Raw genomic sequence first — 24,152 nt, 5'->3', positions numbered from 1 at the left:
CCTCAACCAAGCACTTCTGGTAGCTGCAGATTAAGAATTTCAGACCATTCTTCCATACGGAGCTGCTTCAACTCAGCCATATTCTTAGGAGGTCTTGTGGGAACAGCTCTCTTGGTCATTCCACAGCATCTCAACATGGGTAAGGTCTGGGCTCTGGTTCTGACAGGTCCAATGATTCTTTAGCTGTCACTCCAGATTCTTTCTTTTTACCTCTTGAGCATTCGGCGGTGTGCCCTTTGTCTCATCTTGGCTGGACGGCCACTTCTCAAAAGAGTAGCCACAGTACTAAATCAACCCCATGTATAGACATTTTGTCTAACTGTGGACAGATAAACATCTAAGCTTTTCGAGGTAACTTTGTAATCCTTTCCAGATTTATCCAAAGCAACAATTTTTTGTGTGTGTGTGTGTGTGAGCGTGTATTTATCACTTTGTGGGGACCAAATGTCCCCATAAGGATAGTAAAACCCGAAATTTTTGACCTTGTGGGGACATTTTGTCGGTCCCCATGAGGAAAACAGCTTATAAATCATACTAAATTATGTTTTTTGAAAATGTAAAAATGCAGAAAGTTTTCTGTGAGGGTTAGGTTTAGGGTAGGGTTAGGTTTAGGGGATAGAATATAAAGTTTGTACAGTATAAAAACCATTATGTCTATGGAAAGTCCCCATAAAACATGGAAACACAACACGTGTGTGTGTGTGTGTGTGCGTGTGTGTGCGTGTGCGTGTGCGTGTGCTGTGTGTGTGTCACTTCTTGTGAACAGCAAACAATAAAACCGTGTGAGTGCTTTTTATAAGTTAAAGTAGCTCTAACACTCGTTTCATTAATTGGATGCCAGGTTTGCCAACTCCTGACTCTAATTAGCTTTTGTTGATGTCATTAGCCTAGGGGTTCACATACTTTTTCCATCCTACATTGTGAATGTTTGAACGATGTATTCAATATGTACAGTAACAATACAATAATTTGTGTTAAAACGGATTGTGTTTGTTCATTATTTTAACTTAAAAGATCAAACCAGATTTTAAGACAAATTTATACATGAATGCAGGAAATTCCAAAGGTTCACATACGTTTTTTTCCTCCAATAAATTATTTTGAGCTTCAGAGATTTTAAATAAAATAATAATAAAAACACAGAGAACATTGATGAAGGATTTGTAAATCAGTCATTTGAGAAAAGTGCTTAAGTGTCTGAATACTTGGAGGGACTGTATTTTGTCATTTCACTTTTCAGTGTTCAGCAATTCTAAAATTTAGAGTACCCAAAAAGGTGGAGGAGACTGTCATTTCAGTTATTGTCAAAAGGCTCCATTTTATTTCTTCATTATAATGGAGTCCTTGTTGCTCAGTGTCTCTCTCTATCAATCAATGCTGTATCAGCGTTGAAGATTTTCTAAAATATTGACTTCCAGACAGATGAAAAAACCCTCTAATTTATCAAGGTATTTCACGTGTGAGCCAGTTTAAAAAATAAATTACAAAAATCAACACTATAAGAGTGGTTTCTCTCCTGCTGATTTTATAGTATACCTCAACCACAGTGTTAACAGCTCTGCAGTTCTTGAAGTAGTAATAGATCTTATTCACAGCAGCGGCATCTTTGATTTCTGACGGGAATGACAATGAAGCTGTGAGGTATAGATATAAAAGTCTACAGTATACTGCAGTTTAAAGTATTATTGTATCTTTCTGCAGACAAAACATTGAAAAAATATCTTTCCAAAAACATTCAGTAGAAAAAAAGACCCAGACAATATGAGTTGTGGAAAATCAGATGGGACCTAGGAGCTTTATACCATGCATACATTGAAGAGACTGTAAGTCTATCCCTCATGGCCTCGTTTTCATTCCCATAAAATCCAAGAGGGTGCTACTTGTGAATAAGAAAATTCTGTCATTATTTATTTGCCAAATGTGTTGTTCCAAATGTATCTGACCTATGTTCATCCATGGAGAAGATGTTAGCCTCTCATCATTCACTTTCATTGTATGGAAAATAAAATATGCAATTCAAGTGAATGGTGACTAAGGCTATATAGGCTACAGAAGAAAGTAAGTCATGGAATGAGTTTGGAACAAATAAATTATAATAGAATTTTAATTTCTGAGCAAACTATCCCTATAACATAAAGAAGTGGATCAGATACCAGAGATGGCAGACAGACAAAAGAACAAGAGAATGAGTAGATAAGATAGGGAAGTGACCACATTTGCTAGTAAGTGCTAATGAATTGTAGAAAGTGACTGGTTGTTCTAACGTGTTCATTGATTCTTTATTTACCTAAAAATGTAAGGTAAAATGGAAATCACAATCATTCTCCCTCTTTCATTTAGAAATACTCCAACATACACATATTACATCCAACAAATGTAAGGCAGTGTCCATTTTTTAAGGAAAAAGAAAACAAGAAAAAATTCTGTCCTCTCCATTTGTTTTGAGTTTATCTGAAATAGCTTCATCATATCCATTGTTCCTCTCTGTCCTCCCATGTGGTAGCATTTCATCAGGAGTCCATATAACTCTTGTGAGCTCACATGATAACGAGGGCTTACATTTCGAGAGGCTTACACATAGCGGGCAGAGCTGTGTAAATACAAGGCGGCCAGATGAGACCATCCTCGACAGATATGATCACCAGAGCCGATGCTGGTGGAGATTTCGACTGAGGACGGATCGAACATCTGAGGTAAACCTAGAAATTGAATGAAAAGACAGTGGGGACAACCAACTGAAATAGCAAAATATATATTCACGCACATCTATAGTTGAAGTCAGAAGTTTACATACACATAGATCGAAGTCATTAAAACACATTTTCTAACCACTCCACAGATATAATATTAGCAAACAACAGTTTTGGCAAGTCGTACAGGACATCTACTTTGTGCATGAAACAAGTAATTTTTACAACAATTGTTTACAGACAAATTGTTTAACTTTTAATTAACTATCACAATTCCAGTGGGTCAGAAGTTTACATATACCAAGTTAACTGTGCCTTTAAGCAGCTTGGAAAATTCCAGAAAATGATGTCAAGCATTTAGACAATTACCTTCTGATAGGAGGTGTACAGAATTGGTGTACCTGTTCATGTATTTTAAGGCCTACCTTCAAACTCAGTGCATCTTTGCTTGACACCATGGGAAAATAAAAAGAAAACAGCAACGACATCAGAAAGAAAATTGTGGACCTCCACAAGTCTGGTTCATCCTTGGGAGCAATTTCCAAACACCTGAAGGCACCACGTTCATCTGTACAAACAATAGTACGCAAGTATAAACACCATGGGACAATGCAGCCATCATACTGCTCAGGAAGGAGATGCATTCTGTCTCCTAAAGATGAATGTAGTTTGGTGCGAAAAGTGCAAATCAATCCCAGAACAACAGAAAAAGGACCTTAGATAAGTATCTATATCCACAGTAAATAGGTCCTATATCAACATAACCTGAAAGGCTGCTTAGCAAGTTAGAAGCCACAACTCAAAAACTGCCATAAAAAAGCCAGACTACAGTTTGCAAGTGCACACGGGGACAAAGATCTTACATTTTGGAGAAATGTCCTCTGGTTTGATGAAACAAATATGTAACTGTTTGGAGGAAAAACAGTGAGGATTGCAAGCCAAAGAACACAATCCACATCACCATCATGTTGTGGGGGTAATTTGCTGCAGGAGGGACTGGTGCACTTCACAAAATAGATAGCATCATAAGGAAGGAATATTATGCGGATATATTGAAGCAACGTCAAGACATCAGACAGGAAGTTAAAGCTTGGTCGCAAATGGGTCTTCCAAATGGACAATGACCCCAAGCATACATTTAAAAATTTAAAGGCAATGCTACCAAATACTAACAAAGTGTATGTAAACTTCTGACCCACTAGGAATGTAATGAAAGTATCAAAAGCTGAAATAAATCATTCTCTAATATTATCCGGACATTTCACATACTTAAAATTAATTAGTGATCCTAACTGACCTAAGAAAGGCACTGTTTTCTACAATTAAATGTCAGGAATTGTGAAAAACAGATCAAATGTATTTGGCTAAGGTATATGTAAACTTCTGATACAAATATAAGAGCAAGTCCATTATACACCTATTCCATCATATGTTGCAGTGTCAAACTGATAGATGTGCAAACATTATGAAACAGTTTCACTTCTCTTCTGAATAGAAATAAGGAAACAAACTTGTGGTTAAGAAATTTACATTTAGAACCAATAGTTTGCCTGATCTCTTTTGAGAAACAGAATGGTTGAAAATGTCTATTTTCCAACCAAAAAACATTTTTGGTTCTTATCTCTCAAATTAAAATAATTTTTATGAGAATTCTAACAACAAAAATATTCTCTCCTGAATTTGCTGAATAATGGCTTGCTCTGATGCACATAGTAGGTCTTTTAGCAATCTAGAATTGCAACTCTGTGCTGGTCATAAAGAATATAATATGGCCTAAGCTAGAGAGAACTTGCATACCTCAATGCATCCAACATTGGGAGCAGGTTAAGAAGTGCTGTGTCGCTTGGGTCACTAAACCATGACTTTATAGGTATTGCATTGTCTGTGAGGATGACAGATATACATTCATGGAAAAATAAATCTTAGTAGGTTAAAATTACATTCATATTTCAGTTTATTAAAAATCATAATATTAATGCACTTCTTCGTTTTTTCGATTCACATTATGGCTTAATAAATAATCACTGTTAACTGTTTTTCCTTTAACGGTGCACGGATCTCCATGTACAATAAAACAGCCTTTATAAGGTTGTTATAAGGTGAGCAAAGTCTTCATCTGATGTGAGAGGTCATGATTTTATACATAAGTTTCAAAATTACTATAAATTTCTTTATAAAACTTTTTAATGAGGACAAAAACAACTGAGTCCACCCATTTATTTAGCAAAAACTGAGTGGACTGATACTAAACTACTCATAAATGTAGAATAAATGGATGTACCATCTCTTACCTGGGTGACTTCGATAAGCTCCAGGTGAGTTGTCCAGAATAACTATACTGGAGAGATCTTTGTGTACTACAGACAGATCTTTTATGTAGCTCCCTAAATCCAAAGTGCAGTGCTGCAAAAAGCAAGAAAGATGTGGAGATGGATAACTGATGTGCTAGAATGAAAAGGTGAATAATGATTCCAGTGGTTCATTATGAGTGTTAGTGCAGCATCCTAAAATACCATATCAAGAGCAAATAGGAAAGTAGAGGTTTTTTACCTGTCTGTAGTATCTTCGTTTAAGGATACTCCGGTTGTTATCCAGCTTATCTGCTACTGCCGATCCATATATCTCCATACTAGCTGTAAACACCACCAACTCATACCACTGACTAACCTGACATATACAAACAAGAGCAAACACAAACAGAACAAGCACAATATTAATTAGCATATTTTGCCAAACTAGTGTCAAAGGCAAATCCAAGTAAATATGTCTCTATTCAGTGAAAAAAAATGTGGACATTCAAGAGATTTCACTCACCACTTCTAAAAAGAAATCGACATGTGGCCTTTTATGGACAAAAAACCTGACTGGGTGTTTGTCTATTACCACCTGAGCAAGGAGACAATGAGAGAAAAAAAAATGTCTTGAAATAGTCCTATTGTTCCTTATTACACACCTACACTACACTAAAAAAGGTTTTCAGCTGCTTGTTCCAATTACTTAATCAGAATCAACTAAACAACACAATTCTAGAATATTTTAAATTCAATTTGATTTCACTGCGTTTCGTCCATTTAAATCGGTAAAATTTACGTTTACTTAATCCATTGGAGTTGGGACTACATGAATACTTTTTCTGGTGTTAATGTAGCATTGATGAAACTGGGCAGGGGATTTCCTTTTCCCAGCATGCTTGGCATGGGTTTGGATAGGGAGAACAAGTGATATTTTATGCATTTATCCATTTGAGCAAGATTCGTTAATGTTCTGTATTATTGGTATTTAAAAAGAGTGTCTGGAAAGTTTGGGGGCTACCATTGGGATGAAAAATGGCACTGGTGCTTATGTTGAGGATGGACTTTCACTTACAAGCAAAACTTGATTCAAGTGCTGCTTAACTCTAAGCAGTTTATTTAAACTGACAGTGCAACAGTTGCACAGTCCTTACACTTGCTCACCTGGCATCTTTAATGATTAATAAAATAAATGAAAATGATAGTTCATCCAAAATTTCAAACTCATCATTTACTCATCCTCATGGCATACCAGATGTGTTTGACTTTTTATTCTGTAGAATACAAATTTTGATATTTATAAGAATATTTAAACTCTGTAGGTCCATACAATGCAAGTGAATGGGTGCCAATTTCATGTTAATTTTATGCTCCAAAAAGCACATAATAACAGCATAAAAGTAATCCATTCAACTCCACTGGTTAAATCCATGTCTTCAGAAGTGATATGATAGGTGTGGTTGAGAAACAGATCAATATTTAGATCCTTTTAAGCTAGGAATTCTTCTCCCTGCCAAGTAGGGGGCAATATCCATGAAGAATGTGATCACCAAAAACACAAGAAGAATGTTAAAGTGGAGATTAACCAAGCACAATTTATACAAAAATAAATAAAAATGTAAAGTAAAAAGGACTTAAATGGCCTGGGTAGCTCAGTTGTAAAAGACGCTGGCTACCACCCCTGGAGTTCGCTAGTTCGCTGAGTGACTCCAGTCAGGTCTCCCAAGCAACCAAATTGGCCTGGTTGCTAAGGAGGGCAGTCACATGGGGTAACCTCCTCATGGTCGCTATAATGTGGTTCGCTCTCGGTGGTGCACGTGGTAAGTTGAGCGTGGATGCTGCGGTGGATGGCGTGAAGCCTCCACATGCGCTATGTCACCGTGGCAATGCGCACAACAAGCCATGCGATAAGATGCGCAGTCTCAGAAACGGAGGTAGCTGGGATTCGTCCTCCACCACCCGGATTGAGGCGAATCACTAATCAACCACAAGGACTTAAAAGCACACTGGGAATTGGGCATTTCAAATTGGGAAAAAAAAGGGCATAAATATTGATCCGTTTCTCACCCACACCTATCATATCACTTCTGAAGATATGGATTTAACCACTTAAATCCGATGGATTATTTTTCTGCTGATTTCTGTGATTTTTGGAGCTTCAAAATACTGGCATCTATTCACTTGCATTGTTTGACCGAAAGAGCAGAGAAATTCTTCTAAAATATTTATTTGAGTTCAGCAGATGAGTTCAGCATCTGGGATGACATGAGGGTGAGTAAATGATGAGAGAATTTTCATTTTTGGGAGAACTATTCCTTTAAGTTGGACCAACATAAGAAAATTAATTAAATAAATCTTTGTAAATTGAGTTTGACAAAGCTATTGAAGGCGAGTTAAAACTGTGCTACACTGTACTCTAGTACATTCACTTGACCTAATCCAACCAAATCATGTTGACTAAATGAAACTTATTCTGAATTAAAGAAATTCATCATTATGTGTTAAAGCATTCAATAATTCAATTAAGTAATGCTAATTACTTTTTAAATGTCTAAAAAAAATCTACATTATAACTTAAATCCTAATGATATTCACCAGGTTTTGAACAGATAGGAAGTAAAAACCTTCAAATGCTCATTATAACATACAGTACATAGAGAAATACAACCTATATATCTCAAGCAGAAAGTACGATGGTAATAGAATAAACTTTCATTTTTGGATTGTTAGAGCGGGTGCATGTCATGTGCACCTTGAGGATGAAGTCTGGTGGTGTACCAGGCCTCACTGTAGGTCTAAGGACACCGTCATGGTGAGAGTGAATCAAAGTCTCATCTAGATCCAACACCAAGATCTTCCTCTTCACTGCATCTAAAGCAAACAGTGCAGACAGTCAACACATGCTCACGACACATACCATCAAAATCCACAGATATACAGCTATTTAAATGTTTTTGACCACACTTAAGGAAGCAAGTTAATCAGCCTACACCAGTGGTACTCAACCCTTCTCATTTCAAATGTTGCGAAAACTTGCGTTATTCAGTTCTCGTGTAAAAACGCTGACCAGTGTGAACTGTGAGGTTAGAAGCTCCCCTAGTGGACTGAAATACAAACAAAAAAAAGAGGAGGGAAAAGGAGAAAGAGAACTTACGGAGTCTGTTTCTGGAAACAGGGGAGAGAGGTAATCTGTCATAACGCACTGTTTGGTACTGGATTATCTGTAGAATACAGAGCAGAGGACAAATTCATTGATGCAGATAGATAAATCACGTAGGCCTGGGCTTGTTCTTTATACTGATAGATGGCAAAAAAAACTCGCCATTTACTCGCCCTCATGCCATCCCAGATGTGTGACTTTTTCCTCATATGCTGAACACAAACAAAGCTTTTTAGAAGAATGTCTCAGCTCTGAAGGAATGTTGGTCAGAACATTGAAGCTCCAAAAAGCACATAAAGGCAGCTTACAAATAATCCATATGACTCCATGTTTAATCCATGTCTTCAGAAGCAATATAAGTGTGGGATAAATTGTGTCAGATAAATATTTAAGTAATTTTTACTACAAATGATTTTTCCAGCCCAATATAGGTCTTTATGCATGAATAATTTGAATTGCCAAAAACAAAAGAAGAAAGCGGAGATTTATAGTAAAAAAAAAGAAAAGAAAAAAATGACTTAAATATCGATCTGTTCCTCACACACCCCTATCATATTGCTTCTGAAGACATGGATTTAACCACTGGAGTCTTCTAGGTTACTTTTATGCTGCCTTTATGTGCATTTAGAGCTTCAAAGTTCTGGCCATCATTCACTAGCATTGTGTCTTCATTTCACTTAAAATCTTCATTTGTGTTCTGCATAAGAAAGTAATGCACATCTGGGATGGCATGAGGGTGATTAAAGGATGAGAGAATTTTCATTTTTGGATGAATTATACCTTTAGTAGCCTTGAAGTGTTAACTGTCTTTCCTTATGAAGATAATCTTGGACACAATAGGTAGTATAGGCTAGGAGCTAATGAATGCGATGAGGAAGCTTGTTTACAAATGATAGATCAACATGTAAGGTAAAGACTAAAGAAAATGTATCCACAACTACATTCTTACGCACTGACAGATGATGACTTTTGAGGAAAAACAGGGTGACACTCTCACCGTTCGTAGATGTTTCCTGAGAATGTATAAAAAGAAACTCCATATTCTAGACGTCACTCCAAGGAAAGTGCGAAACCCGAGTAAACACTGACGTGTCTTCAACATGTTGACAGTGGAGGATTGGCGCAAAGGTGAATCATAGAAGAGACTCAGACTATCCAGTGGAGACCAATGACTTCAGAAGAACTATAATTACGGCTGCAGCTAATCAGGTCGGCTAACCACTTCCCTCAGCTTGTCTGCTCTTCAAAGTAACCAAATGGTGACTCGGTTGCACTTGGACCAGCGAGCCGCTGTCACAACATAACTAAATTGTCCAACGTTAACGGCGATCTTTTCAGTGTGTAACACACAAACAAACCTCTGATATCACAAGCTGACTGGACTTGTATTTTACTGGCAAGCCAGTAAGCCCTGGGACCAGCGAGCTCTACAACAAATTATCCCGCTTTGAATTCACGACTCTTGTGCTCAACTGCTTCGCCGTTATTCTCCAGACACCAAACAAATGATCAAGTGTGCAAAAAGTCAAATTAGACGCCATTAAATCGGTTAAAAAAAGTACATATCCGGGAGCCAACTGTGAGCCGCCATCAGCATTTGGTTTCGTCACTTCCGAGAAACAACAAACGTGTCCTCGGTGAAGCTGGGTCAAAGAAAGAGAAGCTGAGACCCTGAAGATGCAGCGAAACATGAAATGGATGCGCTAAAATAGTCTTTACTTTCATGCGTTCACAGATATATGCAGATCTCATAAGACATTTTTGATAGAAAGTCAGAAGGGAGAGCCAAAAGAAAATGAAAAGAGGAAGAAACATTTAATTTCATATATATATATATATATACAGGGTTGGGGAGTAACGGAATACATGTAACGGGAGTACGTATTTAAAATACAAAATATAAGTAACTGTATTCCACTTCAGTTACAATTTAAATAATTGGTAATTACAATACAGTTATTTTGATTACTGAAGAGATTACTTTGCATTTTATTGTCATTTGTTTAATTTAATAGTCTTTCAAATGGAACGCTAATTTATGCACAATTCATCATTTATACATATAAATGATGTGCATTTGAACAGCGGTGAAACACTTATGATGTGTTACATTTATACGAGCAGACTGAGAAGATTGAAGCAGAAGAAATCGAAATAAACCTTGTGTAAATTGTCAGCTTTACGCTAATCTAAAATGCTATTTCTAGCCATTTTACATGCACATATTACCAGGCACGATCATATTTCTTTATCAAGAACATTCACGTTAGATCACCATTTCTTTTTTTCTAGTAAGACCTTTGATATTAGGGCAAAAATCATATTCTTGATAATAATATTTGTATTGTTTTCCTATAAGATTATCAAAAAATCCTTGAAACAAGATATATTTGATTTATCTTTGTTTAGAAACAAGACTGCATAAGATATTTAGGTTTTAGTGTCTAGAAGTGCAAGCTGTGACCAGCAGGGGTGTAGTATTTCCAACTGAACGTTCAGCAAATCTGCAGTGGTTGTAAACCTGCTAGTGGGCGGCTTTCTGACTAAAGCGGAGGACTGAAGAAGATTATCTGTCTGTTGTGAGTTAATAGCATGCGAAAGATGCTCACCATAATATCTAACGTTCTGAGGGGCAGCGCCAGCAGGAACGTAAGTATTTGCCACTTAATTCATAATGTTTTCGTTATTGCTGAGCCAAGACAAATGCACGGCTAGCTGAGCGCAGTCATTCCATGTTGACCTTGCGGGGTACACTAGGCCCGGTTGACGTCCTGCTAGACACACTGCTGTTTATGCTAATACTGTAGATGATTGCGCTGATCATTTAATATAAATCATTGCGCCCTTATTTTTCATTGTATATGTATTCAAATGAAAAAATGTCTCTATTTCCCCACAGTGATTTAGTTTGGCCAGCTATCTAGACCTGCCACTGCGCTGATAATATATCCAAAAGTGGTTAGTCAAGTTACAAGCTGCCATACAAAGTAATAATATAAAATAATGTTGTAACAAATAAGATTTAATGCAATATGCTATACCTAAAATGGTTGGTTTAAGAACTAATCGTATGTTTATCCATCTCTGCTAGTAATTAAAGGTGACCCCATTGAGAGAGGCAGCCTTTTTATCATTATGTTTACTGTTTGCAGATGTCCAGGGGTGTATTCCAGACCGCAGGTTAAGTGACCATGGGGCCCTTGATGCCCTCCCCCTTTGGGCATGAACTATTAATACAATAAGACCATCAGCAACTGTGGGAAATTATAAGTGATATGATATTAAGTTTTTAGAAACCCCAACTGGGTACATCAAATGGTATTAAAAATAAAGGAATTACATTCAGTTCACATGACATACAGTAAAATAAAATTTGCATACACAGATCATGGTAAATACCATTAAAATGAATCTTAAAATATAGTAATCCTATAGCCTATTGACATAATATGAATAGAATATGAATGTTAATACTTAGAATGAAGTTTAGTGCAAACAAATAACGTAACAGTTGACTTAAACATTAATGTATGCGAGAGGGGTCTAATATTAATGTTGAATTAAGCATTTATATGTACGGTAGAACTTTATAGTTTTATTAATTAAAAAATTATACTTAATCACACAATGATTAAGTATAATTTCTGTCAAGCAAACTCTCAGTCCTAAAACAATATAGCTCCTATCGCTATTACGAGTGTAGATTAAATAATGCTCGTTTGCAGTCATTAAAACTTAATGTTCTGCTTCACTGAAATATGGCATGCCTTTCTTCTTAGCGTCTGTTTCCATGGTGACTCATGGATTCTGTGATTTGCTGAGAATGCTATTCTGAGTTCACAGAACGTGCACAAACTCTTGAGTTTCAAACTCATGGTTGAGTGAACTAACACCGCGCAGGTGTTCTGGAACCCACATAACATGATTAAGCAAGTTTTGGGTTAATTAACAGAGAGTTCGGGGTTTATCTAAGTTAACCTTGCTTTCTGGAATACCCCTTAGATGGCTAATGTTCTCTTTTATGCAACATTTAGAGAACAGAAGTGCTTGAGTCTGTTTCTGGTCAATTAATGTTAGTCTGTTGGTAAAGGCTGAGTGGTCACCTATACAATGCCAATATTGATGACAGATGACACCCACGAAGTGTGTCAGCTCAATAAAAGATTTGTTGCCACAATAAACTGAATTGGACTCTCTCTCTCTCTCTCTCTCTCTCTCTCTCTCTCTCTCTCTCTCTCTCGCGTGCGCGCACACTTTCTTATTGGCTTCCTATAAGGGAGCTGAACTTGTATCAGAGGTAAGATATGGTACTTTTAGAAATAGGTCATCTGCTCTTTTTATGTTTTTATTACATCTTTGTTTGGTTAAATATGATGATTATTTTTGCTTGAAATTATTCCATTGCAAAGTCTTATTACTTGTAGTTTTCTTTTCTGGTTCAAATGTTTCCAATCACTTTTTTTTTTGTTCTTAAGTATTAAACATGCTTCTGCTGATCCTTGTATTAATGCCCATATGTTCATATATTGTGGCTGTTTTATTTTGCTGTGGTGTGGGATAAAAGGGAATAATTCTGCTATAGTAGCTATCGCATGCAGCTTTTTAACCCAAGCCGATTACAGCAACTCTCATCATCCCTTTAATACAAAAACACAAACACACCCCCACACACTCGAGTAACCTTACAAAAATGGAGAGTTCTACAAACTTGCTGCAAATTTGCCACTCATTATTTTCACATTTCACCACTACAGGGGTGAAGAGCTGCAAACTTATGGCAAACATTTACAGCAAATCGCAAGCTCAATTGCATGTGAAAATAAGAGTGGTTTGCCAGAACTTTTTGTTTTTGAAAGTAATGTAAGAGCACTGCCAGTGTTGTTATGGAAAGTACACATTTTTCCTCATGGGGCTTTAACTTGTTTATGTCATGATTTTGTTTGGAAAGGAGATGTTTGTTGAAACATGTTTGAGTTGTTTTGGGGTTGTTTTTTATGTTATTTGACAGGGAATTGCCAACTATAGTTTATTGCCTGTGAGAAGCTTAGTTTAGGTGGTCATTGATTGGTTTGATTTGGCCTAGTGCAGGGAAATGTTTTTTCATTTTTTTTAAAGATCGCTGAACACCTGAAAGTTTCTTTTTGCTCCTTGGAGATGTCTTTTTAAATTCCCTTTTTATGGCTTTCAAGATTCTGACCCTCTGGAGTGACCTGTATGTGCCTGTCCTTCGTTTTACGGTCCTCCAATTGCCGGGCCGTTCTGCTACTCTTGGCGTTCCAGGGTGAATATGCAAATTTGACCGCTTCACATGACCACAACTCCAGCCCCCCTTTGCACTTAAAAAATCCACACTTGGCCTCACATCATAAAGTACCTTTTTCTGACACTAAACACAGCACTACAGCTTCTCACTCAGCAAAGATGCCTGTCAACACTACAACTGCCCCAGCACTCCTTACACACACAAATTTGCACATAGAATGTATAGCTTTAGGACATGCGACCAATGGTAAGTCCACATCAGAATTGGCACCAAATGAAACTTGTCACAGACATATTTTACTCGGAGGCTACAGCTCTGAAAGTAAATAGCATACAGCCAATAATGACAAGTTTTCACACACCACACCATTAGCTCCCACAGAAGAATTTTGAAACACGGACCCTCCGATTACAGAAAGAAAATTAGCCATAAAGTCTGACATAGCTCGCAAAATGCCAGATAACCCCATCGTAGACCAGGTTTTATCCAAACCCATATTCAAAGAGATTATTAAAACTACTATTGAAGAACCAGTTTCAGACCATGTTCCTCCATCACTTGATCTAATTGCTGTCAAGTTGGCTATTAACCCAGTCCCCTATGCAGCAAAGTTAACCCCCGCAGTGGCTAACAGCAGTGCCAATGATACCAGTACAGTCCCCCTCGTGTCCAATAGTCTCCCACCAGTTGGGAGCCATCTGGGCCATGATAACTGCTTCCCACAACACTCTGATAACATCCACACCCTGGCTGAAGAGACTCTCTTACCAGAGCCACAGCTTGCTGTGAGTACTGGCAGCCCCTATATTAAAATTATACAACCATTTCTTTCATACATACACACACACAATGCTTAACATAATTTTAACCCTCCCACTACCCACCTTATGGAGTCATTCACTCCGAATGCTTCGGCCGATGACTATTTGATAATTCAAGATACTAAAACTGATTTTTTATTTTTTTTTTGGCTCTTTACATTCATAATACAAAATATATTAAAGTGCTCAGCATGTTGGTGTCACTCCTTGTACTTTTAATAATTACAGATTGATTCCTCTTGATGAAGAGTTGCTGGATGTGCATCCGTTTTTCACATCCAAGAACATGATCAAAGAGATGTGCCAAGTCACTGCAGTTGATACTATGCATTGCATCAGTGTCTTAGGCCTATGTTTTGATTTAGGGTTATTAGATTTTGGATTAGTTGGTGTTTGTTCACTGGGTTGTTGAGTCTTATGTTTATGATCATTTTACACTGGTGGTGTAGGTCAGATTATTGCAGATATATCTTTCCCATTTCATCTGGGCTTGCTTCTTGCTTCATACAGAGCAGTTTGTTTAGGGTTTTTAATATTTCCATTCATGTTAGAGGTGTGTGTGTGTGTGTGTGTATTTCCATTCCAAATTTTTGTTACCATCTCTTCCAGGGATCCTACACATTACATTTTTATTTTTTTTGTTTCATTATGTTTAATTTTCTGTTTTTGTAGGGAGCAAGAGTGGTGGTATCAGCCAGGACCTATGCGGGATTCACCCCTCAGGCCACCTTTGACATTAAGGTAAGTCTTACGAGATCAGCAGGTACATAATGTATTGAATATATTGCAAATAAAATGTATAGTAGTGTTTTATGCACTAGTTTTAAGTTGTTTTACTAGAAAAGTTTTCACTGGAAAAATCGGCTAATGTGGGGTATATCTTAATATATCTGAAAATTCTGTGAATTCCAAATGGTGTTTTCGCGCCTTTTGAAAGGGACACCACACGAAGGGGCAATCCAAACAAAAGTGAGCAACTGAACCCCTCTACGAAGGTCCCTTCCACGAGGCCGTTAGCGAACGGTACATGCGATGGACACTTAGAGGAAGTAACTTTAACTTATTTTGATCGGATGACCCTGCGTGGTGTATCCTCGCAATATATTTTGAATCAAGGTTGTCATTAAGAACATATTACATGTTCAAATGCTTGACAAGCGCTATAACACTTTTGTAGCAACTATATCTCCTCATCCGCAGTTTACATTCGTCCTAATACATAAGATAGTAGACCGCAATAAGCAGAGACACTCCAAAACCAGGGTACATTTTTCCTCTACTATAAATTCTGATGTAATCTAATTATTAAGAACTCTCGTGCACCACATGACTTTCAGCGGGAAATAATTATTAATGTATTTTACACTCACCGAGCACTTTATTTGGAACACTATGGTCCAAATAATGTGCCCAACATGGTCTTCTGCTTTTGTAGCCCATCTGCCTCAAAGTTTGATGTGTTGAGCATTCTGAGATGCTATTCTGCTCACTACAATTGTACAGACATGTTATCTTAGTTAGCCTTTCTGTCAGCTCGAACCGGTGTGGCCATTCTCCGTTGATCTTTCTCATCAACAAGACGTTTACGTCCACAGAACTGCCGCTCACTGGATGTTTTTGGCAGCATTCTGAGTAAATTCTAGAGACAGTTGTGTGTCCCAGGAGATCAGCAGTTATAGAAATACTCAAACCAGCCCATCTGGCACCAACAATTATGCTCTGTCGAAATCACTGAGATCACAATTTTCACCATTCTGATGGTTCATGTGAACATTAACTGAAGCTCCTGACCCGTATCTGAATGATAAGATAAGCGCATGAAAAATAGTACAGCTATAATATTATTATTATTATTGCTATTATAAAAACTGCATACGGTGAGAGAGTACGCAATTTTAAATAAGACACAAAAGGCAAAGTTTGAAGAAAAAAATACAAAAAGTATCTAAACAGCTCTAAATAAGAGATTCCTGTTTTAAGAACAGTTTATGGGGTGATGGATGCCATGCTGCATCGTCATGATAACATTTCAGGCGAAGATGAAGAGGAAGTGACGTATGTCTTTCATTTCTCACTTCATCAAGTGTGTTCCAAACAGCCAAATGAGTCGCAAGTACCCTAATCCTTCCAGAGTTCCCACTTAACGGGCTCTGTCCTTTGGAGTGAGTAGGGCATAGGGATGCTCCCATCCGATTGAAAATCACCCTCTGTCTCTCTTTTTGGCAGAAATGTGACTTGCACAAGCTAGAGGAGGGCCCACCTCTGCAGGCCGTGCTTACAAGAGAGGAGGGGCTTCAGTACTACCGCACCATGCAGACCATGAGACGCATGGAACTCAAAGCTGATCAGCTCTACAAGCAAAAGATCATTAGAGGCTTCTGTCACCTCTATGACGGACAAGTGAGTCAAAACAATCAAACAATCAGCAGCTCTCTCTTCTAAACACACACGCACACTAGATTTGCCTGTTGAAAATTCTCAAGTTATAAAGACCTCAAGTTAAATATTATCAAATATTTTCTTTCATTAGTCATTCATAATTTAAAGGAGACAGAAATACTTATATTTTGCCTTCAAACAGGAAGCGTGTGCCGTGGGAATTGAGGCTGGTATTAAGCTAACTGATCATCTTATCACAGCCTACCGTGCCCATGGGTACACACTCACAAGAGGGGGCACCGTTCGTGAGATCATGGCTGAACTCACAGGTGAGGACAACAAAACCGAGTATTGTAGTTTAATGACGACAACTGTTTTGTTCAAATTTTTCAAATGTGTCTCTATCTCTCCAACAGGTCGTAGAGGAGGTATTGCAAAAGGAAAAGGAGGATCTATGCACATGTACACTAAACACTTCTATGGAGGAAATGGAATTGTGGGAGCTCAGGTATTTTAAATGAATCATAACCCTCTTAGATGTTCTCAGAACTTCACTGATGCTTATGTAACTCATAACATTATATCAATTGTATAAAAATGTATACATTTTGATGTCCAAGAGAATATCTTAAGCATGTAGCAAGAACACTGAACTCAGCTCACTTTTTCTTGAATGTAAAAATATGAAAGGGAGTAAGGAAAGAGCGGATGTGAACAGTTTACCTGTATCGATATATGACACACTTGTATTCCAGGTGCCTCTTGGAGCAGGTGTAGCATTGGCCTGCAAATACCAGGGAAATAATGAGCTGTGTGTCTGTCTCTATGGTGATGGTGCTGCAAATCAGGTAAATCCCTCCTCACTTCCAAATAGTCATTCGTCAACCCTGATGCAGGTCCAATTTATTAATTTGTCCAGTTTACATTGCAAATATATATATCTGCCTTCTGTGCACAGACCTTTTACTACATTACTGTCCCATATACGCATTTGAACAACTTGCATGATGATGTCCCTGTAGCTGTGGTTCAACATGGAGGGTTAGTACAGGCTTTGCGCTGTGTTTCTGTAGGGTCAGATCTTTGAGACGTATAACATGGCATCTTTATGGAAGCTGCCCTGCATCTTTATTTGCGAGAATAACAAATATGGGATGGGTACTTCTGTGGAGAGAGCAGCTGCTAGCACTGACTACTACAAGAGAGGAGATTTCATCCCTGGATTGAGGGTATGACACGCACAATGATTCCACAGCAAGGGCTTTTTCAATCATGCAATCAATTGAACTTCATGTCAGAATGTCTCCTTTCCTGTTCTCTCACGAGGTAGGTGGATGGCATGGATGTCCTTTGTGTGAGAGAGGCCACCAAATTTGCTGCTGATCACTGCAGATCAGGAAAGGTGAGCTCTTTTAATTGTAGAGACTTAATCTCAGCTCTGTTAGGAAAGATGATATTTTAAATATTTGTCATTCTTCATGTTTGTTTTATTTATTGCAGTGCATAATTCACCAATTTTATGGACAATGCCACAGTGAAAACTTTACGCTGAAGTCCTAGCTCAGTGGTTATTAAAAATTTTCCCTTCTCAGGGCTTTAACCCCCAAGTTGCCACTTCTCGATTACAGAAAAAGCAGATGAATATTCTACATGAGATATTAGTAATGACAAAACAATAATACAATGTTACCTGACACCTTTTACTCAGGGTCCCATTCTGATGGAGCTGCAGACCTATCGTTACCATGGACACAGTATGAGTGACCCAGGAGTCAGGTAATAATATATTTTCTCATCTCAACCTGTAATTGCTCTGAGCCTTGCTAAGCAACCAGTAGGTTTACTTGATATTTATATAAAAGGGATAGTTCACCCATAAAAGAAAATTCTCTCATCATGTACTCACCCTTATGCCATCACATATGTGTATGACTTTCATCTGCTGAACTCAAATGAAGATTGTACAAGTGTACAAAGTATACAATGCAAGTGAATCGGTGGCAAAATTTTGAAGCTCCAAAAATCAGCATTAAAGTAATCCATAAGACTCCAATGGTTAAATCAATATCTTCAGAAGTGATATGATAGGTGTGGATGAGAAACTGATCAATATTTAAGTCCTTTTTTACTATAAATTATCATCCCTGCTCAGTCAATCTCCACTTTAACTTTCACTCTCACATTCTTCTTGTATTTTTGGTGAGTCAAATTTTTCATGCATATTGTCCCCTACAGTGCAGGGAGAAGAATTTCTAGCAAAAAAGGACTTAAATATTGATCTGTTTCTCACCCACATTCTCACCTATCATATTACTTCTGAAGATATTAATTAAAACACTGGAGTCATATGGATTAGTATTTCCCAACCACTTTGTGCATTGAAAGATTGTCAGGTGTGCCGTGAAAAATTATCAAATTCCACAAAATACATAAATGCATGAAAAAAAAATACTAATAATTTCAGGGATCCAAACTCCTCACCTTTCAGAGAAATTCACCATTTTGAAACCATGATCGGTCACTTTTGTGATTGTGAAGAGCAGTGATTGATGTGCAAATGTGTGTGATATTTATTTGTGTTAAGGGTCTTTCACATGACTCGCCAGCGCTGCAGAATACATTGAAGTCTATGAAGTGAATTTACACCAAAGTGTTTTTCACACACATGTTTTTGCGTCACCAATAATGTCTTTGAGAGTACTAAGCAACAATAAATATTTAAAAACTGTCCAAATTTATGAAGTGAAATTGAATGTCTCGTAATTTCTTTTAATTAAATATTACCTTATCGTTTATGAATATCAGAGACCCCAGTTATTGAACTAATTTAAATTCTCCAAGAAAACGCTTAAACATAAACAAGTCATTTTATTACTTTCTGCTATCAAAGCAACTGCAAGCTTTTTTTCTCTCTTCCAAATACATGTTTTCAATGTTTATTGTGCACACCTCCCGCTTTTTTACGTGGCAAAATGGTAAAATCTCCCCTCTTTGATGCTTTCTTCAACTCTTGTCATGTGGAGGGCAATGCGGCGCTTGACGCTGGGTTCTGCCTCCAGAACCAAATTAAACTGCCACGAGAAGTCCTCTGTTTGAGGCAAAGATGCAAAATCTAATGACAATTGCCTCAGCATCAGTCTCCCTTGATGTGTTTGATTACGCACAGGTGAGCACTTAAGTCAATGCGGAAAAAGAGGAAGGTTTGAGTTGTCGAATTAGTTCTGTACAGTTAATTTTTTTCATGTTTTGTTCATATTTTAATCAAATTTGTTTTTGAATATTGCGTTGTTCATATGTCGTGTTTTAGTGGCCTCCGCTGTCACTGCGGGGAAAAAACATTCATCTGTTTCATGTGGTGTCTCTGTTAGAGGTCGACCGATTAATCGGCCGGCCGATTAATTGGCCGATTTTTTTAGCATTTTTTACATAATCGGCATCGGCCAATATCCACGCATATCAAGCCGATTATTAGGCAGGCGCATCTGTGGGCAGCCTAGTGTTGTTGTGGAACACGTGTTCGACGCACGCTGCCCCTAGAGTCATTTTCCAGCAGAGTGAGCAGACCTCATCCAGTGCCTAAGGAAGGAGCTAAGTTCCTTGGAGAAAACAGTAAGGGTTAAATTTGTATAACTTCTTTAGATTTAATTAAAAACTTTTGTTATGTTACTGCCAACTTGAAGAAGAAACGTGACAAACGCGATAGGCGACATGACGTTTGGCTACTTTGGATATTGATAGCGTAGTTGAAGTTGCATTATCACAGCAGAAGGGTTGCTATCATGTCACAATAAGTAAGCAAGAATTTTGCAATTACAGACAGTGAATCTGAGACTTTTATTTGTTCTGTTTGTGTGTCTTATATTTGAGAGGGTTGTCACTCAATGCAGATAAATAAGTAATAAAAATATACCAACGCAGTATATGCTATTGAAGGACTGGCTTTGGTAAGCTCGGACGTTATCGGTTCTGCTGTCGGTACTACAGCACGCGGTGCCACAGCGAGCACAAAACGAGCCCTGCTTAATGAGTGACAGAACTAAACATTCAAACATAGCCTGGTTTAGATATGTGATTATTAGTCTGATTTTATTTTAGATTTTATTTTAGATTTCGCCTTCCAAAGATTATAAAAAGAATATTTATATTCTTTTATAAATATAAAAGAATATAAATCGCACAACATCCTTCCCTTCACAGCGGTGCACTGACATTTCTCCCTAAAACTCAAACTTAACGTCAGAATCAGCACGATCGGTGATTGTTGTAAAATGCAGTCTAGCTACTGTTGCTAAATTGCGGGACGCGTTTAATAATAAAAAGAGCGCAAGAGATGGCTTCCCAAGGCGGCGCGCGCTCCAAAACACACCGCAAAGAGACATGCAAACTATAGGCTACTTTGGGTTTCATGCGTCTAAACGATCAACTATACACAAAAATAAGTCAAAACGACATATTTGGAGATTCAAGTGTACAAGTGCAGCTTGGTCAAGTGTTCAATAAATGTATTTTTCTTAAGTAATTATTTGTGTTACATTTTATCTTTCAAATAAAAGGTTCAAATAAGAGGTTAAAAACAAGCACATATCGGCCAAATATCGGCCAAAATAAATCGGCAGCATTAATCGGCCATCGGCCGACCCGGATTTCAAAAGATCGGCATCGGCCTGAAAAAACCAATATCGGTCGACCTCTAGTCTCTGTTGTTCATTTATTCTCTTCATAAATAAATGCATAATCTGCTATATGCTCGTCCTGTAAATTCATGAGCTATTAAAGGTCTTATTATCATTAAAATATGAAAATTAAAATGACTTATAACAATAGATTATGATGGAATTTTTACAACCCTGTCCGTCAAAATGACGGACGATGAGAAAGTCAAACGCAATTTGACTCTTTTTTTTGCATAGCCGAATTTCAAACATTAAAAGGATACACGGACAGAAAACACTAATAGGTTCTTGGAAAGGAAAGATATTGATGATGTTTAGCCTGTGTGGGATAGTGGTGTGCCATGGAATGTTTTAGCCGTAAAAATTGTGCCGTGGCAGAAACAAGGTTGGGAAACACTGATGTGGATTATTTGCCTTTATGTGCTTTTTGGAGTGTCATCATTTTGGCACCCAATCACTTGCATTGTATGGACAGAGCTGAAATAGTCTTCTAAAAATCATAATTTGTGTTCTTTAGAAGAAAGTAGGTCATATACATCTGGGATGGCATGAGGGTGAGTATGTGAGAATTTTCATTTTGGAGTAAACAATATCTTTAAGTGAGGAGAGTTTAAGAAGTTATTGTCATCAATTTAAATGAATACTGTCACACATATTGCAGTGGGCAAGCACAACAATCACTATAGTGACATAACCCATTGCAGTTATTATACATATGTTATATCATTATAAATAAAATGCATAACTCAACCTACATGGCTTGAACTGTTAACACTGTATAAGTACATACATCTATCTCAGTATTATCACTACTGATTGAATCCAATATGTATCTAATGCTTCTTTCTGTCAATGCCCCTCACCATAAGTGACAGCACAAACTTTGCTCTCCTTATCTACTGTGTTTCCATAGTTACCGCACACGTGAGGAGATCCAGGAGGTGCGCAGTAAGAGTGACCCCATCTCAATGCTGAAGGATCACATGCTAAGCAACAACATGGCAAGTGTGGAGGAACTTAAGGTGAGAATGCATGAGCCTGAGATCCCTCATTACTGAATTAGAAAAAAAGTTTTAAATGTTTTGTATAGAACTGTTTACACCTGATATAAACTTCTGATCATAAGTGGTCAGACGAGACACATCAGTGAATTACCTCTGCCATTTGTACATCATAAAAGCATTATTGTTTTAGGCCATTTCTGCTGTTTCACTAAATTGTGATGCTTGTTTGCAGGAGATTGATATTGAGGTAAGGAAGGAGATTGAGGATGGTGCTCAGTTTGCTACCACAGACCCCGAGCCTCCACTGGAGGATCTTTGCAACCACATCTTCTACAATAACCCTCCTTTGGAAGTGCGTGGCACCAACCCCTGGGCCAAGCTTAAGTCCGTCAGCTAAACTATCTTCCATCATGTCCCCTTCTCTTCCTACTAGCTGACCCTCTCCTGTTCAAGCGCACATCACAACAATGTACTGTTGCCTCTAGGTTTCATAGAAACTGTTTTTTGGAAACCTAGCCAGATCTGTTGGCCACATTGAGACCTGTTTTCACATTTAATCATTGCCTTGTTGTCTTCATCATGATCAGCCTAGCATAATTCCAATACTGTCTATTTTATTGAGTACTTTTTTTTTTTTTTATCTTACATGGCATGTAATTGGTGAGTGTACATGGCAGCATTTGGCTTGTAACTACTGGTGCTTTCCCAGCGACCCCAATGCCTCTATTGCTCCATGCCAACATTTTACAAACACATTGCATCATTATGTCACTGTTTTACAGATATGCAAACACGCATATCTTTCACTCTTTATTTTGACAAGAGTGTGGTGTTGTAGCCAAATCACATCTTTCTTCAAATTCTTGCAGCCCTAATTCCTATTAAACTGATTGTTAAAGGGGAAATGTTTATTAATACTGATAAAATATAAATCTATGTGATAATGCATACAAAAGGCTAAGTGTGTTATTTATAGTATATAATGTGATGGGTTATTTGATTCTGTTGTATCTTGGAAAACAATCAGTGCCTACAATATACATTTATAGGTTGGCCCTGAAAGTGTATAAACTATAACAATCTGAATTTGAAACAAAAACAACTTTAAATGTGGTTTTAGAATGGGGAACTGTACATGGTTTTAGCCTTCCTTTCACTCTCGATCTTTTATTTAAAAATTTTTTTTTTTTTCATGTATTTATTTTTTGGGGGGAAAAGGCTTTTGTTACAATGTTTCTTGGGAATATAAATTCACATTCAAGTGTATCAGTGAATGTTAATAGATGCTTATTTAAAACCTATCTGTAGCTGGAGGATGATTTGTTGCAGTGGATGTTAGGATGCTGTTTAGGTTGTGAAGGGGCATCAGGGTCACTGGTTAAGCCTTTATGTCTTGTTGACCAGGATGAGAGTCAACTAGATCAGGCAAATGGATGTGTTATCCAATGTGGTCTTTATACCATACAACTAAAAATAAATGTTTCCAATACAATACATTAGTTTATATTCTTCCCTCTTTTATTGAAAAAAATAAAAACACATTTAAGTTAGCAGAAATGTAAAATTAGAAAACTTCCCAGTGCATGGTCTCTTTTCATGAAGCATAATGTGCTTCTGGGAAACAGGTCACACACAAAAAAAAGGGAGAGTGGAAATAAAATGTAATCCTCAAATCAGTTTATGCTAAGCCCTTCAGCTGGACGTGAATGTATCAGATATAGCGATTACCCTTCCTCAGCTATGTTTTGAGGAACACCGTAAACAAAAAAATGTGCACTTCACCTAGTGCACTCAAATAATAATAATTTTAAGATTTATAAATTCCAATTTAAAAAAATTCCTCAAATTGAAATTAGTAAGATTAAAAAATA

The 24,152-nt window shown here is 37.5% G+C and overlaps 2 protein-coding genes across 3 annotated transcripts; one reads left to right on the top strand and one right to left on the bottom strand.

Annotated features, from left to right (window-relative positions):
- Nucleotides 1-1,736: 1,736 nt before the first annotated feature.
- On the bottom strand, nt 1,737-9,743 carry LOC127640886 (CTD nuclear envelope phosphatase 1A-like). The gene is made up of 8 exons (XM_052123584.1): nt 9,139-9,743; nt 8,136-8,202; nt 7,734-7,852; nt 5,505-5,576; nt 5,241-5,357; nt 4,982-5,093; nt 4,488-4,572; nt 1,737-2,699 (listed from the first exon to the last, which is right to left on the bottom strand). Exons 1-8 carry the CDS (start codon nt 9,241-9,243, stop codon nt 2,639-2,641), a joined length of 738 nt encoding a protein of 245 aa, XP_051979544.1. The 5' UTR covers nt 9,244-9,743; the 3' UTR covers nt 1,737-2,638.
- Nucleotides 9,744-10,622: 879 nt separating this feature from the next.
- Nucleotides 10,623-23,775, top strand: LOC127643081 (pyruvate dehydrogenase E1 component subunit alpha, mitochondrial-like). 2 transcript variants are annotated; one of them, XM_052125641.1, is made up of 12 exons: nt 10,628-10,790; nt 12,418-12,438; nt 14,898-14,966; nt 16,452-16,625; nt 16,807-16,933; nt 17,021-17,112; nt 17,360-17,452; nt 17,678-17,833; nt 17,935-18,006; nt 18,313-18,380; nt 22,191-22,299; nt 22,514-23,775. In XM_052125641.1, the coding sequence occupies exons 1-12, from the start codon at nt 10,734-10,736 to the stop codon at nt 22,676-22,678; spliced, it is 1,203 nt and encodes a 400-aa protein (XP_051981601.1). In that variant the 5' UTR covers nt 10,628-10,733; the 3' UTR covers nt 22,679-23,775. The 2 variants fall into 2 exon arrangements, with proteins under 2 accessions (XP_051981602.1, XP_051981601.1); XM_052125642.1 differs by lacking the exon at nt 12,418-12,438 and having other exon boundaries at nt 10,623-10,790.
- Nucleotides 23,776-24,152: the final 377 nt, after the last annotated feature.

Source organism: Xyrauchen texanus, chromosome 4, assembly GCF_025860055.1.
Source record: "Xyrauchen texanus isolate HMW12.3.18 chromosome 4, RBS_HiC_50CHRs, whole genome shotgun sequence".
Classification (NCBI taxonomy): Eukaryota; Metazoa; Chordata; class Actinopteri; order Cypriniformes; family Catostomidae; genus Xyrauchen; species Xyrauchen texanus.
This window is presented reverse-complemented; position numbering and strand designations above follow the sequence as displayed.

Coding starts and splice junctions, on each gene's coding strand:
- LOC127643081 (XM_052125641.1), top strand. CDS start 10,734: ATGCGAAAGATGCTCACCATAATATCTAACGTTCTGAGGGGCAGCGCC. Junction 16,934..17,020: donor GATCATGGCTGAACTCACAG/GTGAGGACAACA, acceptor TCTCTCCAACAG/GTCGTAGAGGAGGTATTGCA. Junction 18,381..22,190: donor ATGAGTGACCCAGGAGTCAG/GTAATAATATAT, acceptor GTGTTTCCATAG/TTACCGCACACGTGAGGAGA.
- LOC127640886 (XM_052123584.1), bottom strand. CDS start 9,243: ATGTTGAAGACACGTCAGTGTTTACTCGGGTTTCGCACTTTCCTTGGA. Junction 7,853..8,135: donor TGTTTCCAGAAACAGACTCC/GTAAGTTCTCTT, acceptor TGTTTGCTTTAG/ATGCAGTGAAGAGGAAGATC. Junction 5,577..7,733: donor CACCAGACTTCATCCTCAAG/GTGCACATGACA, acceptor CTCCTTGCTCAG/GTGGTAATAGACAAACACCC.